Genomic DNA, 20898 nt, shown 5'->3' with positions numbered 1-20898 from the left:
GTTTACACGCAGCTAAGGTGTTAAAGCGCAGCATATACCCTGGGGTGTCTTGGCGCTGATTAATTTGCCGGCTAGATGTTAAGCTGCCTTGCTCAGACCACTATTCTATACCTGGAACTTATTTATTAAACAACCAAGTTTTTAATTTTTTGCGGAATTGGAGTAGTGTGGGACACGCCCTAATGTCCTGGGGTAGAGTGTTCCAAAGTTTGGAAGCTGCCACCACAAACCGTCGGTCTCCCCACATCACAGTTTTGGTGCGGGGTACCATTAGTTGGTTGCTGTTGGTAGAACGCAGTTGGCGTGTGGGTTGATACGGTCGTAGATGGTCTTTAAGGAACTGCGGGCCCTGTTTATTAAGAACTTTGTATACAATGCACTGAGATTTAAATCTGGCTCTGTTCTGAATCGTCAGCCAGTGTAATTTAGAAATGGCATTGGATAGAGGGGCAATAATGGTACAAGTACAAATAAGTGGTAGCGTAAACAATCAGGTAGGTCAATAACACGAGTCATACAAAAATGCAAAAAGATCAGTAGAACTGAATGGTACAGCGTCTGTAAATATCATCCCCAGTAATAATTCAAGTGTATTTAGCCATGAGGATAGCTTTTACTTCTTTCTTAAAAAGTATGGTAGAGGAGATGAGCCTGGTTTCAGGGGGAAGTGAGTTCCAGATCCTGGGTGCCATTCCTGAGAAGGAGCGTTTATAGGTTTTTTCCTTGCGGAATCTTTGGGGCTTTAGCAAAAGATTGTTTGTGCCTCTAGTGTTTCTGGAGCCTCCAGAAATCGTCAGCTTCTGAGCTCAGGTGGACAGCCTTGTGCATCATGCAGGCAATTTTCAGATGTATTCTGGCTTCAAAAGGCAGCCAGTTCAGAGATTTCAGGTCAGGGGAAATGTGTGAGTTTTTTTTTGATCCAGTGATGAGTCTCGCTGCGGCGTTTAGAGACGCTCTTATGGGTGCCGTAGTAGTTAGGGGGAGACCGCAGAGGGCGATGCTGCCGTAATCTATTCGAGGGATGACTAGTGCTTGTACCGCAGTTTGGAAATCTTTGGCTGGAAGGAAGGGTTTGAGTTTCCTTAAGGTATTGATCTGGTAGTTCGCACCCTTAGTTGCTTTGTTGATGTGTTCCTGCATGTTGAGGTTGGTGTCAAGTGTTATGCCTAAAGATTTTGCTGAGTCCACGATGGTGGGATGGACATTGAGTGCCGTTAGGTGTTTAAGCCAAGTTTGAGCTGTCGAGATCTTCGCGGAAGGTGAGATCAAGAGGAACTCTGTTTTAAGAGCATTGAGTTTGAGATGATTATCGGCCAGCCAGGATTGGGTGCTTCTGATCGTTGAATTCAAGAGCATAATGTCTTTGGGTGATTGTAATTTGAGATAAAGTTGGGTGTCATCGGCGTACATGTGGAAGTGAACATTGGATGCTTGTAGCAAGGTGGTGAGAGGTTCCATAACCAGGTTAAACAAAGTTGGGGATAGGGAAGATCCTTGTGGGACGCCTAGCGATACAGGTATTGGCGAGGACATCAAGTTGTTACTCTTGAATTTCTGCGATCTGTTGTGTAGAAAGGACGTGAACCACTTGAGCACAGTTCCAGATAGACCCATTCTTGTGTTTAGTAGTTCTAGTAAATTCTCATGTTTGACGGTGTCGAATGCAGAAGAGAGATCAAGAAGGATGAGGAGGCAGGTATCGTTTTGATCTAGGATTTGAAGGGCGTCGTCAATTATGTGAGTCATAGCAGTTTCTGTACTGTGATCTGCTCTGAAGCCTGATTGATGAGGGTTGAGTAGATCAAACTGATTAATGTGTTTAGTCAATTGTATTTGTGCGCATTTTTCCAACAGTTTGGCAAGAGTCGGAATATTGGTAATGGGACGGTAATTATTTAGATCAGAGGGGTCGGCTGTAGGTTTCTTTAGTAGAGGTGTGACTTGTCCAACTTTGAGGGAGTCGGGGATGGTCCCTTGTTGAAGTGAACTGTTAATAATTTTAGTCCAGAGTGGGAGGAGCGACGGGGTAAGGTATTTGACAGCGTTGGCAGGAAGGGGGTCCGTGAGGTGATTGCCTGGTTTCACAGTGCTGAGCAGTCTACCAATTTCTTCTTCCGAATAGGTGACAAAGGATGACCATGTAGCATTGTTTTTTGGTTCAGTGGGTGCTGTGCAGTGGGGTTTGGAGTAAAGACTTACGTCAATGAGGAGATCGTTCTTTATGTTGTCGGGTTTTTGGATAAAGAAAGAGGCGAAGTCTTCACAGGAGGGTGCTTCGCACAAAGTGCTGAGTGGTTGGGGTTGTACCTTGGATTGTGTTTTGATTAGCTCAAACAGCTTTCTCGGAAGATTTTTGGCTTGGTCGAGCTGACGGCTGAAGAAATCTGATTTAGAGCGTTTTATTTTCCTGAAGTAGGCATTTCTCTTTTTCTTCAGCGTTTTTAAGTGCAGTGCGGAGGGAGCTGATCTCCAGGTGCGCTCTGCCATTCGCATGGCCCGTCTATCGTCATTGAGACTCCTGTCGTACCAAGGATTGGACATTTTTGTGGAGGCTCTTTTTAGCTGCATAGGTGCAGCTTCATTAACTATAGAGGTTATAGCGTTGAGATAGTGATCAGTCAAGGATTGGACATCCGTAACGCCGGTAGGAGGAAGTAGGAGGTTGCAGCTGTTGGGGGGTAGAGAGTTTGGGTTGAGTTTTTTCAGGTCTCTTTTCCAGACTTTGGGCTTGAAGGATTGAGCCGGGTTAGATTTGACTTTTTCATTGATGAAGAATGTGACAATATGATGATCTGACCAGTCACAGGGTTGGATAGATTCGAGATGGATAGAGTCCTCTTTGGAGATGATAAGGTCAAGGATAGAGCCTTTCTCGTGGGTCGGGCTGTTGCATATTTGGGTGAGGTCAAGGGCGTTGAGGACATTTTTAAGACTATTTACCACCGCGTCATTATGATCGTTCCAGTGGAGGTTGAAGTCACCAAGATAAATTTGTGTGAGTTGTCGCCTGGAATTGGTTGTGATCAAATCCATGATTTGTTGCGAGAAGGTAAGGTTGTCCCCTGGTGGGTGGTAAATGCCGTGAAGAGAGCATATCGGTTTGCCCTCACTGATAATATCGAGGCAGATGTATTCACAGGAGGGTAGGGAAGGAGAGGTTACTTTCAGGACAGAGAGGTTACTCCTGTAAATACATGCGATTCCACCACATTTTTGACCAACCCTGTCAAGTCTAGTGATGTGGTAGTTGGGGGGAACCAGTATGTCCATTATAGGTGTAGAAGATTCAGTTAGCCAGGTTTCAGTCATGATGATTAGGTCAAGGTCCAGTGTTAAGATGAGATCAGCGATTGCAGAGGAGTGCCTAGAGGCCGATCTGCAGTTGAGGAGGGTGCATTTGAGACGGGGTGTGTCGAGGGTGGAAGGGGGTACTAGAGAGAGGGGGACTTTTCTCAGGTTACTAAGGATAGAAATTCTGTTGTTCAGTGTGGGAGGTCTAAGGGGGTTTGGATGAATCGTTGGAATGGCGCGGAGGGTGGTGGGTGTGTTGTTATGGGGAGCTGGGTCGTAGGAGCGGAGGAGGGTGACTGTGTCGAGGTCCGATAGTGGGTTGCAGGAGCGATGGGGACGGTTTTCACGATCGCGAACAGGGATTGAGGTCCAGTGCGGGGGGCGTTGAGTGAGAGAGTTAGCCGACCGGGTGGAGGTCCTGTTGGGAGGGGTGGTGCTGGTGAAGGCGGGTGAGGGGTGTCTGGGGTGTGTGCAGAGTAGTTGTTTGATGATGTGAATGTCTTCTTTGAGCTGGAGGAGGGAGGCCATAACGTAGTCTAGTGTGGGATATGTGTTGGTGGTGGGGATGGGAGGGTTGGGGGTGGATGACATAGGGGGGAGGTTGGTGGTATGGAAGAGGGTATTGGTGGTAGGCGGAGAGTGCATGTTGGAGGATGGGCGTATGTTAGTGGTGCTGGGGGCGCATGTAGGGTAGTGGGTGGTGAGTATGGGGGGGGAGTGGGATTGTATATGGCTCTTTTTTGAGGAGGCGGAGTTGAGTTGATAGAGGCGGCGTGTTCTGTGTGATTAGTTAATGGGTGGAAGTGGGGGCTGAGAATGGGGGGGATAAAGGGTGGGGTTTGTCTGTGTGCGTGTCGATCTGGTGCTGAACTAGGTTAGGTGGATTGTGGGTGGGAGCTGTGGTGACATGGGTGTAAAGAATGGGAATGTGGGCTGGTGTATGTGGGTAAAAGATCTATGTCTGTGATTGAGCGGTGTGGGGTAGCAACAGTAGATGGGTGCATGACTACGGTGCCGGTGGTAGAGGAGAGGTGCGTGTCGTTTTGGGGCTGAGCTAGGTTAGAGGCGATGTGGTTGGGGGCTGTGGTGTCAGGGGTGAAAGGAGTGGGAGTGGTATGAATGGAGGTCAAGGTGTTGGTGGGGGGGGGTGCGGCTGGTGTATGTGGGGGAGAGATCTAAGTCTGTGATTGAGGAGTGTGAGGTGGCTACAGTAGGTGGGTGAATGACGAAGGTGCCGGGGGTAGAGGAGAGGTGCGTGTCGTTTTGGGGCTGAGCTAGGTTCGAATGGTTATGGTTGTGGGCTGTGAAGTCAAGGGTGATGGGACTGAAGGTGCTATGAGTGGGGGTCCGCGGACTGGAGAGGTGCTGTATGAAAGTGGGGAACAGGTTGTCTAGTAGTTCCAGGTTCCTGTCTGTGGATTGGATTAGGACAATCCCGTTATTGTAGATAGTGATGGTGGTTCTGCCCGGGAAGAGTTGGGATGGTGTGATGGAGAGTGTTCGGCCATGAGCGGATTTCCTGGAGTTGGAGACGGTGAGTAAAGAGAGGAACGTTTTTCTCCATTGAGCTCTGCGTGTGGTGTGAAAGATGATATCAATGCTCAGGGCACCATTGACCGGTGAGAAGTAGGTGTCTGCAAAGGGAGTTTCAGGGTGGGACCTCAGTAAGTTGTGTTTAAAGCGTTTAGCGGCTTTTTTGGTGAGTGTGGGTGGGTAGTTGATTTTATATGTGTGCTTGCCGATGAGCTCCATGTTGGGATGACGGAATAGGTAGGTGTTGGAGGGAGCCCAGTAATCACTGGTTGCATGGAATAAAAGTGACACTAGTGGGCAGCCAAAGTATATGCGGTAGTAGTCAATGCAAACAGGGATAAATAAAGATTGTAGTGGGTGCGGGTTGCACAGATGTAGGGTGCACAATAATACGGGAGCAGAATACAAACGCAGACAGTAATAACCAGTTGCATGGAACAACAGTGACACTAATGAGCAGCCAAAGTATATGAGGTAGTAATTGGTGCCTACAGGAATAAGACTTGAAATGGGAGCAGGTTACATAAATGTAACAGGTCTATATGAGCAATTAGTCGGTGCATTACAGGAATAAAAAGTGAGGTCGGTGTGGGTTACAAACATGTACAGAATAAAATGTAGGTATAATACTAACGATATACTAGAGTGAAATACCGATGCAGACAGTAAAATACCTGAATCGAAAGTGACAATAATGAGTAGTCCAAAATGAGTACTCAAAAATAAATGAGGTACATGAATCAGTAGCAAAATAGAGTTGCAACAAAAGTTATATGTTATATAACAATAGTGAGTAGTCAAAAATAGATGAGGTACTTTATAAACTTTGTTTATATGGATTCCATAAAATTAATCATTTAAATTTTCTCCCATTTCAACGCATCACATTTACAAACAGTAAGCATTTTGCACCCAGTGGCCTGGAGACATGGTGCCTTAATTATAATAGAAAAATACAGCCATTTGTTTCAATGAGAGGAATTAAGTTGACAATGACTTTAATTTAAGAGTTAAATACCTCAGGGCTTCAGTTTTTAACCTCTGTGCCCCACCTGGGTCATAACTCTGACTCAGCATTGCTCATTATCAGGCCTAAATCTGACTCAGCACCGCTCATTATCAGGCCTAAATCTGACTCAGCACCGCTCATTATTAGGCCTAATTCTGACTCAGCACCGCTCATTATTAGGCCTAATTCTGACTCAGCACCGCTCATTATCAGGCCTACTCTGACTCAGCACTGCTCATTATCAGGCCTAATTCTGACTCAGCACTGCTCATTATCAGACCTACTCTGACTCAGCACTGCTCATTATCAGGCCTAATTCTGACTCAGCACTGCTCATTATCAGACCTACTCTGACTCAGCACTGCTCCTTATCAGGCCTAATTCTGACTCAGCACTGCTCCTTATCAGGCCTAATTCTGACTCAGCACTGCTCATTATCAGGCCATGCTATCTGCCACCTGATGACAATAATGTAAAATTAACACAGCCTTCTCTTAACTTTAAAAGGAAAATGTGGCCCTGCACTTATTTAAAAATGTACTCAAGGCTGCAAGCTATTCTGAAGGTGTTTACGAGCTGCTGGTGGCTCGCGATCGACTGGTTGGAGACACCTGCTGCAGAGCAATGTTCACTCGAAGTGTGTCTCAGCTCTTTGCAGTCTCACTTGAAGTGTCTCTCAGCTCTTAGCAGTCTCACTTGAAGTGTCTCTCAGCTCGTGGCAGTCTCACTTGAAGTGTCTCTCAGCTCTTGGCAGTCTCACTTGAAGTGTCTCTCAGCTCGTGGCAGTCTCACTTGAAGTGTCTCTCAGCTCTTGGCAGTCTCACTTGAAGTGTCTCTCTCAACTCATGGGAGGTGTTGCTCGCTTGCTGATTCTGACAGGTCTTACTTGAAATGTCTCTCTCAGCTCCTGGCGTGTCTCACTTGGTGTGTGTCTCTCAGCTCTCTGCATCTCTCCCCACCCGTCTCTTACCCCGAGGAGCTCCGTTCCTCCCAAAGTTGGGTAGTTATAAAAACTGATCATGAGGTTGAGTCCAGGCGGTGGCTTGGGCCAACCTGCCCCTCAAAGAGCCTTAGAATACAAGGACTGCTTAGCATTATATTTACAGAATAGAAAAAAGCCTTCCCTGCCGTGGGTTGAAAGACAGGCAAGAGGGGGCGAGAGGAAGCCCAGGGTGTGCCTGCGCACAGTGACGGGGAGGGAGGCTGCAGTTTATTCTGAACACTTCACGTGGACCACTCCCCAGTCCATCCTCACAACTGGTCGCCTTCACTGTTTCTCCCCGACCACCCTCTTGTATTTCAATCACAACATTCACCAACTCACACGAAGCACTTCTCAGGACTAGCACGAGCACATTCACAACACAAGCGCAACAGGTGACTGTTCTACATAAAGGTAGCGTAGTCCTTGTAGTTCCTTGTAAGTAGTTTATTCATGAAAGGTGGTAAGATAAGAAGAAGAAAATGAAAACCCCACCAGGAGCAGCCTCCTGCCGCTCAGCCCTTCATCCAACTGGCAGTCTTACACACTCAACATTCTAACAAGCTCGTGATCTGGAAGTCCAAGAGGTCGCTGACCTCCTACGTGTTTTATGTTTCTGTTCTTGTTGTTTTCCATTATTTAATCTTTTGTTATGTGTTTGAGTCTTTCATTTTTGTTTTCTCTGTAAAGGAAGAAGATATGTTGTATATTTGTGCTTACTTCAATAGGGCTACTTGGTGTCAGTAGTCCCTCCTTTGTGTTCCCACCTTCCCAACCTCCCATAGTACCTATGAGTGTTCTAACTTGTATGTGAAAGTTCCAGACTTGGCAGTTGATGGTCTGGTCAGCTGGCGAGGTGTAGTGCTCTGCTGTGCTAACTTAATAAATCTATCTTGTAACCTGAAGGCGTGGCGTGCGGCATACCCATCTTACTTACAACAGTGACATCACATCCTGCAGCCACAAGACATAAACGGAACACAAGCCCAAGACAGCACTGTGTCGTCAGGGGGGTAGACGTCACCAAAACTGCTGCTTCTTCTTTGGCAGGAAGTGCCTCTCTTCTGACCTCACAGGTACCCTCAGGCCTCAGGCGCTGTATCCCTCCACCATGTGCTGAGGCTCTGTATCTCTCCACCATGTGCCTAGGTCTAAGGCTCTGTATCCCTCCGTCATCTGCTGAGGCTTCTCCTCTGTATCCCTCCACCATGTGCTGAGGTATGAGGCTCTGTATCCCTCCACCATGTGCTGAGGCCCTCTGTACCCCTCCACCATGTGCTGAGGTATGAGGCTCTGTATCCCTCCACCATGTGCTGAGGCTCTGTATCCCTCCACCATGTGCTAAGGCTTCTCCTCTGTATCCCTCCACCATGTGCTGAGGCTTCTCCTCTATATCCCTTCGCCATGTGCTAAGGCTCTGTATCCCTCCACCATGTGCTGAGGCTCAGTATCCCTCACCATGTGCTGAGGCTTCTCCTCTGTATCCCTCCGCCATGTGCTGAGGCTTCTCCTCTGTATCCCTCCGCCATGTGCCGAGGCTGCTCTGACGCGTGTAGCTGTCTGGGGGAAGCAGGTGCCTCCCACACCGAGTTTTTGTTCCTACAAACCGATCTCATAATGACTTCTATCAAGGAACTGCAGTTACTCCTCAGGACAGGGGATCTTACGGATTTTGGGGGCCCTGGGCCAAATGCATTAGGAATAGCTTTGAATTGAAGATCCAGGTTCTGCTTCCATGCCGTCTTTGGCCAGGACACTGACCGCGCACAGACACATTTGTCCACATTCTAAATGTGTTTATATCTAATTTTCAGGTATAGTGACAGGTGTTTTACATATTGTGAAACAGCAGCAGCTCCTTAATATTACTGCAAATAATCTCTGTGACCCCCCATTTCCCCCTCATGTGAGCTCCTGTTTTGTTCTAAAAGGATCTTTTCTATGAATGTTGCATCAAACATAAACACATTTCTCTGAAAAATGTCCCTATTAGGCTCTCACACATCACCCACATCAAAAATAAACTAAAGGAAAAACGTTATTTAAAACAATCTGTTTACAAATTTTTCATGGTCATCAGGGCAAGACTCTCTGCAGAACGGGGCTGGCTCTATCAGGGCCCCTGGAAGGCTGGGGCCCGGAACCAGAGCCCACTTTGCCCATGCCTTAAAATGTCTCTGCCCCTAGGACACATTTATTTTTATTTAGCGTGTTTTATGATAGTATGAACATGACTCAAAGGTATTTGAGCGCTGTGGAGATAGAAGGCCATGGCCGTTAACAATAAACAAGCAAAAATGGAATATAACATTGTTATTGGAGCAGTGCTGTGAAAATGCTGCTCCTGTTCACCCCAAAGCATTACGCGTGGGCCAGGGATTTCCCGAATATCGCCGGCTCTACTAGGAGGGAGCCGCACTTCTTAGAGAGCAACTACCACCTGATAAAGTTAGATTGTGGTCTAGAAACGCAGGTGTGCCATAGTGCCGGCCTTTGTGCGTTAGGCATGCTATCTTAAGAAGGACTGTTGCTTCGACCAGGAACCGTGGTCAGGGTGTCATAGTTCTGCCCCTCTGAAATGACCCGCCCTCTGCTTCAGAGCGGTCAGCACCCCAGTTCACAGGACTCTATCAGAATAGATATGAAGGTTTGTATCTCAAGCCGCAGAGGGTAAACAGAGTGGAAACCCCATTGGTAACAAACAGCCGTCTCCACTGGATATCCCAGGGTAGGAAAGAATAAAACACACAGGGGCATATTACCAACGATTAGCGATATTTATCTCTAACTAGGCTTATCAACAATTTTTTTATCGCTAAGCATTGCCGGAAATTATCGCTGAAATAACGTGCTATCAGCTACGTTTATCTCCAAAGCGATAATTTTTCCGGCGATAGCGTGAATATCGCTGAGAATACAGCAATATTCGCGCATTAGGGACTAAATGTTCTTAGCCATGTTATCCCCCTCCCATTGGATAACATGGCTAAGAACTGGTCTGGGCAGGTGTTAGTTTTTGGCGATATTCGGGCTTAGCGCGAATATTGCCATCGCTAAGCCTGCCTTGCTAATAGGCGTTAGCGACAATAGCGACTGCTTTCAGTCGCTAACGGGTTGGGAACACCCACTTTGCATGTCATTAGCGATAATTATCGCTAACACGCAAAGCGGGCCCCAAACCGCTCGCTATTGCCTCAAAGCTGTCGCTAACATCAGTTAGCGACAGCATGCTAATTGGGCGATAGTATTATCGCCGCTTAGCGGCCGAAAACGGCTGCTAAAGCAACGAAAATAGCATATCGCCAGCATTGATAATATGCCCCACAGCCTTTAACAAGACCTATCAGTTGGGGTATTTCATGGGCGAACAAACACCGAAAGCGTGGAGATACCTCGTGCAAAACCATGCACCCAACTCTTTGAGATACCTCATTGGCGCATCGAGTAAAGCCGCGCCACAAAACTCACCTGGACCGACCACTCCATTGACCTCTTCAATATCACCATCTCACTGACCTCCTCCCCAGTCTGCCCAAACCACCCCACCACGGCGGCAGCAAAGTCTCCAAGGACCAATGGATCAACACCCTCAACACCTCTCACACCATGGCCGCCGACAGCCTAGACAAGAACATCAGAAACTTCAACACGCATCACTAACTGCGCTGGCACGTCACTCCTATCAGCAACAATAACACACGCACAGATCCAGCAAGCAGGCAAGCTGGTACACGGGAAACCCAGAACCGCTAAATGCTACTGTAAACAACTGTAAAAAAAATGGTGCATAAGCAATAATTCCACCGTTAAGGCCTCCTTCAAGACAGCCCTCAACCTCTACCACCAACAGACACAAGATTTAAAGAAAAAAGCCATAGCCTCATGCATTTAGTCAAGCTCCATCAACAGCAAGTAACTCTTCAATATCGTAAAGGAATTCTCCCACCCCTCAGCTACAGCAAACAACCTCACCCCGTCACAGGAACTCTGCAACAACCTCACAAACTTCTTCCATGACAAGATTGCTAAAATCTACAGGACATTCAACTCCCAGCCCAAGTGCACCGACTTCTTCAAACAATAAAACAACCCTGATACCATCACAGGCAACCGACTGACCAACTAGAACTAGCTGGCCACCCAGGACACCACCTCCATCATGAGCCTGATCTACTCGGGCCCACACTGACCCATGTCCACACCACATTTTCAACCTAGGCGAAGCTATGAATTCACCACTCTGTTCATCACCTCGAAAGCCACGGCCACCTTCCCCGAGGACTGGAAACCCTTGAAGGTCAACTCACTACTTAAGAAATCTTCAGCTGAGCCAAGTGAATTCAACTACTACCACCCGATCTCCCTGCTCCCTTTCCGGGCCAAAGTACCGAAAAAAGCCATCAACCAATAACTCTCTTTATATCTAGAATGAAACCACCTACTTGATGTCTCCCAATCTGGAAGCTGCAGCAACCACAGCACAGAGACAACCTTCATCGCGGCCACAGACGGCATCTGAGCCCCACTCGACCAAGGAGACACAGTGGCTCTCATCCTCCTAGACCTATTAGCAGCATTCAACACGGTCTCTCACCACACACTCATCGCAAGGTTGCACAACATCAGTATCCAGGGAGCTGCTCTCAAATGGATCGCCTCCTTCCACATCAGAAGAACCTAAAAAGTCCACCTACCACCATTCACCTCCGAGCCCAAAGAAGTCCTCTGTGGAGTACTGCAAGCATCACTGCTCATCCCCACCCTCTTTAGCACGTACATGACCACACTAGCAGCATCCTCAAACCCCAGGGACTCAACGTCATATCCGACAATGACGATTCACAACTCACCCTCTCTGAAGACACCACCACCAACACCAAGACCAACGTCCACAACTGCATGACAGACAGTGCCAACTGGCTGAAGGACAACACAGACAAGACAGAGGTACTGATCTTCAGTGACAAAGGCTCCCCTACGATGACTGCCCAGACCAGCCCTACTTTCTCCTCCTGCTTCCTCATCCTTCGCATTCTTCACAAAATCCTCAAATGGCTACCTCAAAGCTCCAGACACACCATCACCCAGGCCCTCATCTCCAGCCGATTGGACCATGGCAACACTCTTTACGCCGTGGTCACAGTCCAACCCCTCCAAAGTCTACAGGCCATCCAGAACGCCACAATCAGACTCGTATTCGAACACCCAAGACGAACCAACACCGCAGCTCATCTCATCGAGCTCCACTGGCTCACTATTCAGAAAAGACGCCTGTTCAAGCTCGTGACCTACGCATTCAAAGCCCTACACAACTGCAGACCCACCTGTATGAACCACAACCTGAACTTTCACCAAAACACCAGACACCACCTCTTTGCCTCCCTCTCGCTAGTCCACACCACCCACATCTAACGTAGCAGGAGTAGAGGACACTCTTTCTCCTACCAGGCAACGAAGACATGGAACAAACTACTGCCACATCGTCAGACCACCCCATCTCTTCCGGAGTTCAGTAAGGCTCTGAAGACCTGGCTCTTCGGCTGATCACCTGGACCCTGACAGTGCCTGGATACCCTCAACAGTGACAAACTGCGCTCTACAAATTGACTGATTGATAGCAGAAAGTGGGTATGCCCAGGCTAGACAGAGCATCAGCACCTGCAGACACCTCAAGGTAGTTACAAGGAAAGGTCAGTCTGTAGAAGACGCTCAAGTATTGGTGAGACATCATGCCAGAAACTGGGCAGGCACAGTCTGACCAGACATCCAACACCTACATGCACCTCCTGGTAGGAAACAGGAAAAGCCAGTCTGTAGCAGATTTCAACACCTGCAGATACCTCATGACAGGAAGAAGGAAAGGCCAGTCTGTAGCAGATTTTACCACCTGCACATACCTCATGACGGGAAGGAGGAAAGGCCATCCTGTTGCAGATGTCAACACTTGGAGATGCCTCATGACAGGAAAGAGGTAAGGCCAGTCTGTAGCAGATTTAGACACCTGGGGATAGAGCATGATGGGAAGGAAGAAAGTCCAGCCTGTTGCAGATGTCAACACCTGGAGATACCATATGATAGGAAGGAGGAAAGGCCAGCCTGTTGCAGATGTCAACACCTGGAGATACCATATGATAGGAAGGAGGAAAGGCCAGTCTGTAGCAGATGTCAACACCTGGGGATGCTTCATGATAGGAAGGATGAAAAGCCAGTCTGTTGCAGATGTCAACACCTTGAGTTCCCTTCTTGTATGAACAGAAAAGCCCAGACCAACATACTCTCAACATTAGGAGATATTTACTGCCAGGAATGGTGGTAGTGTACGGGTGGTATTAATGGTAGGTAGAAATAGTGCCCATGTACAAGAGATGACAAATGGATGAAGATACCTCGTGGGGTGCAGTCTGAACAAATACCAACACCTCAAAAAGTAACTTTCCGCTCTGTGGGCTTACCACTGGCTTGCTTGCGTCTACACACCACCCCTAGTGCGCACGTATAATGGCCTGTACGGTCATGAGGCAAAGCCAGGTTCAAACCCACAGGACACCTATGCATGATGCTCACCTGTACTCTGGCCTCGCTGAGGGTGACCCTCCGCGCCAGCTCCTCCCGGACGAAGGCGTCGGGGTAGTGCGTCCTCTCGAAGACCCTCTCTAGCGCCTGCAGCTGGCTGCTGTTGAAGGTGGTCCGGTTCCGCCGCTGCTGTTTCTTCTTCCGCTTGGCCTTGCTGTGCTGCGGGCTGAGAGCTTCGTCTGAGGCACAAGAACCAAGAGATTATTAAACACAGTTCCACCCCTCTTGTAGACATACGCAATGCATACATTACTACTGTCCAGCACACTTACTCTCTGCTCGCTTTGCTGAGATTTCTAGAGTGATATTGCGTGGTCCCACAGAACCAATGCCCAGAGCACAATTATTTACCATGTCCCACAATGGCGCCGGATGGAGGTAGGGAGTAGGGTGTGTTTTGGGTCTGATTTGTGACACCTGGGCCCATGTTATGTAAGGGTAGCACTGCCCCTCTTTGCACCCCTGCACACCTTTAAGCAAGTGCATTGGCACAAACAGGGACCGTGGACACTGTTACAATCATTACGCTGCCCCCAGGCAGCCACAAGCGCTATTACAGTCAAATCAAATCAAATCAAAAAGCACTTTATTCGGTTTCATACATGAAAACCATAAAAATTACATATAATTCATAACGAGACGAAATATAAAAAGTACCCAGCAGATCAAATTCATATTGAAGGCATACAACATAAAACAGGGGGAACATCCCGCTAGATGAAGATACTGCATTTCCATACAAGCCCTTGTTCTCACAGTGGATTTCAAATAACCCTCGATAAAAAATATGCAGTCTGCCTTCAACAGTTGCAGATACAAGAGTGCTGGATGAACCTGATTAAAATGTAAGTTCTTTAAAAGGGGGGTTAAAAACAGATCTCGATGGTACCTCATAAAATTTACAAACCATCATAAAGTGTAGCAGATCCTGGATCCTGCAGAGACTCACCGTTACAGCCGCAGGGTGCTAACACCTGGCCTCGGCGGCACCCTTTTGGGACAGCGAGTAGCAAAGGAAACATGTCCACACAAAATCGGCCCGTAAAAACGCTTGTATGTGGACAAGGACCCCAGGAGATATGGCTCTGTTGATGGGTTTGTTTTTAGCATAAGGAATTTGCGAACACTGGACTTTTGCACTTCTAGCTCATCCCTTCCTAACTTCTTTAAGCTACTAAAGGCATTCTTAACAAAATCCACATCCTTTTGTACAATAAAATCTGGCTTAGAGAAAAGTTCAGGACTCCCCAACTCTTCAAAAGCCCCCTAATATATTTCACCCATGGTATACACATCATGTGGTCGAGGCTCATACAATCAGGAATAATCTGCTGGCTGAGGGCTAGCTCCTTTTTCAGCCAGCGCTTGAGCCAGAACACTAGAGGGCGCAATGCCAAAGTATCACATAAAAAAGGTACCCCCAGTTCCTCGTGAGCCACCAGGTTTGATAAGCTGCATGGCACCCCTAGCAAACGCTTTAAAAATGTATTCTCGACCACTTGTAATACATCTGTGCTAGTGTACCCCAAACTTTCGCTGCCATAACACACTGTTGCTATGCTTTTTGCCTTATAAATCTTCAACATGGCTGCAATTGGGCGCTTGCCCACCTTTGCAGCGAAGTTGAAGATATCCGCGTTAATTCTGGTGAGCTCACCCCTTTTCTTCTGCATCAGCGGCCCCCACTTCAAGCGATCCTCCACTGGAACACCCAGGTATCAAAGTCAATGCATTGCTCCTGGGAGCCACGAACCTGCGGTTGTCGTGGGGGCTGTGCGTTCAGTGAAATACGCAGCGGCTGCTTACAAACCCCTCCATGTTTCATAGTGCGGGTGGCTGCCGTCCTGAACTTTAAAGAGAGGACAAGGCACACACAAAACACACTGATTTACTCTGACACACACAGATATACAATGCAGTCCCACACAGAGATATGTCTCTCACACGCGCACACACACATACACACACACAGAGCCACAAAAACACAGACGGAAGAGTTACTTACCTTCGGTAACGATATATCTGGTAGAGACACAGTCTAGCCACAGATTCCTTAACTTAGAATATCACCCTAGGTGACAGACTGGATCCAACAAATCTTTCTTCCCCAGCAATACCTCTACATGCCGGGAATGTGACGTCGCCCAGTTCCGTTCTGACGTTGTCCACGGAAGTGACATCAATGGAGCTATATAAGCCACTCCCGGCGTGCTGACGTCAGTTTTCTTCTTTTGCGCATCCTAACGCGGATCTGGTAAAGTAATACCTCAGGCCTGTTATTGTTTATTACATGCATTTTCGACACCTTCGCGTCCAGGAACAGTGTGTTCGATGCCCTTTGTGGTCTTCAAACCGTGCCGGTCCTGCAGTGACGGACCCTCACGGAATCTGTATATGGTGCTTGGGAGAACACCATGACTCTGTGGAGTGCAACGTTTGCCGCCAGCTGCGGCCACAACCTCTGTGGGAACGCCGCATGAATCTGCTGTCTGCCCAGATGTCCCGAACGGGCACTCGCGACGCAGGTCTCATTCTCCAGCGGAGTCGTCCATGCGGCGCCAGTCCTCACAGGAGGATATTCTTGTTCAGGGCCGGTCCCGGAACTGTGGCAGTCATTCACCTACCTCATATAAGCATTGCCCCCCCTCCCTGGTGCGCCTCCTGGCCCCATAGGGTGGGTAGGGACTCAGGTTGGAACACAGTCGGCGTGTTTACCCTTGGCTCCTACCGAGTGTCTGACTCTGGCACCAGAGTTGCCGCAACATCGGGGCACAGCCCGGAGGGGCATCCCACGCCAGTCTGACTCCGAGCGGTCGAGGCCTTTTTGGAGGTCACCAATGCTGGCTGGACTCGGACAGTAGGGACCTTTTCGGAGGTACACGATGCCGGTGAGGCGTCGTGGCCTTTTCGGAGGCCGCCGGCTCGGCTCGAGGGGTCAAGGCCTTTTTGAAAGCCCTTCACAGCCCTCTCACAGCTATAAGGGGACCTAACATACATGGCAATGTATTGTAATTGTATTGTAATTGCACTTATATAGCGCTTACTACCCCTGAGTAGGCATCAAAGTGCTTTTTCAGGGAGTGGCACGCTACTCCAGAACCCATAAAGGATTAGTGTTGAATTAGTATAGTGAAATATGAAAGTAATTTAAGTGGTGGATAGGTTAGTCAATGATTTGGATTCAGAAGGATAGCGGAAGGATAGAAAAGGGAAAAAAGGTTTGCATTTATATAGCACTTGCTATCCCTGATGGGATTTTGAAGTGCTTGTTTGGTGAGTAGCCGCTATTCTGAAACCCAAAAGGATTAGTGTTGAATTAGTATAGCCCCTCACAGCCCCTTAGCAGCTAAGGGAAGTCCTCACATACAGGGGACTGTCTAGAGATCCTCCCACCACCCTCATAGCTCCGAGAGGTCCAAACATACCGTGAAAAACCCCTCACAGCTTGGGGCCCCTCCCGGCTCACACATAGCCTTGATAGATGCTCACATTGATGTAAAGCTCTTTGCAGCCTAGTGGCCCTCCCAGCTCCCTTCAAGCCCATCACAGCTAAGAGACCCTTCCCTCACAGCTCCAAGGGGTCTTGTTGAACCCACACTTCCCTCTTACACCCACAGTCAGGAGCACCTCGTTCCGTGTGTCTGTTTCCTCCTGATTCCCTCCAGGCCCCATGCCGCCATCACCAACAGGGGGCAGACGCCTGAGCTATCCTGACGCCCCATGACGCCATCACCAGCAGGGGGCAGACGTCTGAGGCTCTCCTGACGCCCCATGCCACCATCACCAACAGGGGGCAGACGTCTCCTGACGCCCCATGCCGCCATCACCAACAGGGGGCAGACGTCTGAGGCTCTCCTGACGCCCCATGCCGCCATCACCTGCAGAGGGCAGACGTCTGAGGCTCTCCTGATGCACCATGCCACCATCACCCGCAGGGGGCAGACGTCTGAGGCTCTCCTGACGCCCCATGCCACCATCACCCGCAGGGGGCAGACGTCTTCTGACGCCCCATGCCGCCATCACCAACAGGGGGCAGACATCTGAGGCTCTCCTGATGCCCCATGCCACCATCACCGGCAGGGGGCAGATGTCTGAGGTTCTCCTGGCGCCCCACGCCGCCATCACCAACAGGGGGCAGACACCTGAGGCTCTACCGACAGGTGGTGTTGGGGGCTGCGGGCCCACGTTACAGTAAAAGACAGGTTAACAAAGTGGCCCTGGACAGTGTGATGATTTAGTGACTCATACAAACAAGCATTTGCAATGCAATCTGTCTCGCCTTTGGGACCTTAAATGTATTTAGCTCTGCAGCGCATTAGCCCGGGTGCTGAAACATCTACTGTACTTTGGGGTGGAGGGAAAGTAAGCTCCAAACTGCATGACACGCCAGGTATGGGAACATATGGAGAGAAATATTGACTTTCAGTGGGAAATGGTTTAGTTCAAAGCTCTGTCTCAGAGCCTTCGGTGATCATATCACTGAAAATACAAGATTGGAAAAAAACATTGTCTATGGGTGCTCGTGGGAGACAATCTCTATGGACTGGAATCTAGAGAATGCTAAAGTGATTCTGGTATTTTACTGACCTCTGCTGGTCGTTTCTATCAAGAAAGTTAAATAGAGGCAGTTTAACTGAAAAAAAAGTACCGAAGCGGAAGCAGACCAGTCCTAGGGCTGATCTCCAGAGCCCACAAAGTACATACACATATAAGTATATACTAAAGTATATACAAGAGGTCTCAAATGCTCGACCCAAAAAGTACATTCTCTGATTCTAAATAGACAATAATACAGATTCACTATTTAGACATCGCAAAATAATATATACCATGAGTCTGGTCTTAAATAATAATGTCTTAGGATTTGCTGCTTAAGTCAAGAAAACTGGGCCTGAAGTCTGAAGAATGCATTTAGTAAAAGAGGTAGCAATTTGCGCATCGACTTTTACCAAATAAATTTGTATTTTGTGAACCGTCCTATGCATTAATATGTCGGTTCACAAACTACAGAACCATAGTGGGTTGCAATTTGACCTACCTCATCAATATTCGTGAGGCAGGTTGTAAATTGCGACCCATTACGATAGGTGGCAATCAGAGGGATACTGACATGCTGGGGTCAGCAGACCACAATGTCTGTGATTGCCTTTAAATAAAGCAAAAAAATGCAGCCCATTTTCCTTAACCCCTTCCGTGCTCCCGTCGGCCGACGGGAGCACTGCCTCGCTGGTGCTGCCGTCGGCCAACGGCCGACGGAGCCCCGCCCACTCTTTAGAACACCCGTACCGCGGCAGAAAACCGCTGTGGTTAAGGCGTTAAAGGATGTGTTTAAAAAAATCAGAAAAGTTCCAAATCAATACCTTTTCCAAATCGTTACTTGGTTTAATACATTTCAAAAAGTGCTTTAGTGGTCGCAAAGGAGGAGGCCTCCTGAATCTGAGGGTTTGCAACCCTTGACCCCTTTGTACAAGAGGCCCTTAACCCCTTGGGCGCGGCCGCGATTCTGTGCCTGTGCAGCACTTTTATTGAGTGGGCGGGTTCATGACGGCCCCCAGCCGTCATCAGCACACGCCCACCGTGATGCATGACGGACGGGGGCCGTCATCAGCATGGAAGGGGTTAATGAAGTATTTATTCAGTAGAGATGAAGGACAGGCAGAGCTCAGAGAGAGCCCACTTACAGGATCCCAGGAGGGGGCAGACCACCATTCCCTGGAACCCTGGAATGGGTGTGTGCAGTGTAGGGATGGCCCTCTGGGAAGGGGCGGCAGGGACATCCTTCGGACAAGACGTTGATGCCCCCCAAAAACAGAATAGTTGAGTCCACCAGTGGAAAACAAAACAACCAAAACCAGGATGTCAGCCTGGGTCTTTCAGTCTCAGAATCAGTCACTAGGACACCAGCGGAGATCAGGATGGATTATGCCGTCGCGACAGGTCGAGCGCTGTCGGCGACAGGTCGAGCGCTGTCACAGCGAGGCCCACAATCCTTTGACAGCATCTTGTCCCGAGAGTAAAGGGTCAGTCTGATTTGCTGATGCTCAGGACAGTTCGAGGCTGGAGTCCAAAAGTCAAACAGTGCATCAGTAGCGTTGCCGCAGTCCTGAGCCTCAATAATGTGGGTGAGGAGGGCAGTTGTATGCCTCAGTGCTACGAATGAGGAGGGCAGCTGTGTGCCTCAGTTCTGCGGCTGAGGAGCGCAAAGAGAACAATTGATAGAGGGACTGCTGAACAGTGGCAAACACTCACCCCAGTACAGAGAAGTTGGCCTAAATCCATGGGTGTTTTGCTCAACGCCCCAGTTCAGACCCAGCCATACGCCCCTGCTCCTCATGGGAACAGTCCAGCCCGAACTGCCAGGCAGGACCACCCTGGACCAGAAATCAAGCATCCTGGGACCGGTTTCTGGGTAACACCCCTCATCAGCCAGGCTAGCTTGAATCCAGTGAGATAGAGCCAGTCACGTGCCAGCCGCACCTGTGAAAGAATGGCAGGCTGGAGACATATCCAGTTATATGTCAGCCTCACCTGTGAAAGAATGGCAGACTTGGGATAGAGTCAGTCACATGTCAGCTTCACCTTTGGAAGGATGGCAGACTTGGGATAGAGTCAGTCACCTGTCAGCTTCACCTGTGGAAGAAAGACAGACTTGGGACAGACTTGTCAGCCTCAACTGTGGAAGAATGACAGACTTGGAATAGAGCCAGTCACCTGTCAGCCTCACCTGTGGAAGAATGACAGACTTGGAATAGAGCCAGTCACCTGTCAGCCTCACCTGTGGAAGAATGACAGGCTTGGGATAGAGTCAGTCACATGTCAGCTTCACCTTTGGAAGAATGGCAGACTTGGGATAGAGTCAGTCACCTGTCAGCCTCACCTGTGGAAGAATGACAGGCTTGGTATAGAGTCAGTCACATGTCAGCTTCACCTGTGGAAGAAAGACAGACTTGGGATAGAGTCAATCACCTGTCAGCCTCACCTGTGGAAGAATGACAGACTTAGAATAGAGTCAGTCACCTGTCAGCCTCAACTGTGGAAGAAAGAAAGACTTGGGACAGAGTCAGTCACCTGTCAGCCTCAACTGTGGAAGAAAGACAGACTTGGGACAGAGTCAGTCACCTGTCAGCCTCACCTGTGGAAGAATGACAGACTTAGAATAGAGTCAGTCACCTGTCAGCCTCAACTGTGGAAGAAAGAAAGACTTGGGACAGAGTCAGTCACCTGTCAGCCTCACCTGTGGAAGAATGACAGACTTGGGATAGAGTCAGTCACCTGTCAGCCTCAACTGTGAAAGAATGACAGACTTGGGATAGAGTCAGTCACCTGTCAGACTCAACTGTGGAAGAAAGAAAGACTTGGGACAGAGTCAGTCACCTGTCAGCCTCACCTGTGGAAGAATGACAGACTTGGGATAGAGTCAGTCACCTGTCAGCCTCACCTGTGAAGGAATGACAGGCGAGAGAGAGAGTCAGTTACCTATCAGCCTCAACTGTGGAAGAAAGAAAGACTT

The 20898-nt window shown here is 48.7% G+C and overlaps 1 protein-coding gene across 1 annotated transcript in view; it reads right to left on the bottom strand.

The window, feature by feature from the left end:
• PRRX2 (paired related homeobox 2) overlaps window positions 1-13567 on the bottom strand; it is a gene marked incomplete at its 5' end in the record, with an annotated part of 32802 nt that extends 19235 nt beyond the window's left edge. Inside the window, one exon of the mRNA XM_086948130.1 lies at window positions 13380-13567. Coding sequence (XP_086804256.1) covers window positions 13380-13567 — 188 coding nt within the window. The remainder of the gene's footprint in view (window positions 1-13379) is intronic.
• Window positions 13568-20898: the final 7331 nt, after the last annotated feature.

The sequence above is a fragment of the Lissotriton vulgaris genome, unplaced genomic scaffold (assembly GCF_964263255.1).
Source record: "Lissotriton vulgaris unplaced genomic scaffold, aLisVul1.2 SCAFFOLD_3573, whole genome shotgun sequence".
Classification (NCBI taxonomy): Eukaryota; Metazoa; Chordata; class Amphibia; order Caudata; family Salamandridae; genus Lissotriton; species Lissotriton vulgaris.
This window is presented reverse-complemented; position numbering and strand designations above follow the sequence as displayed.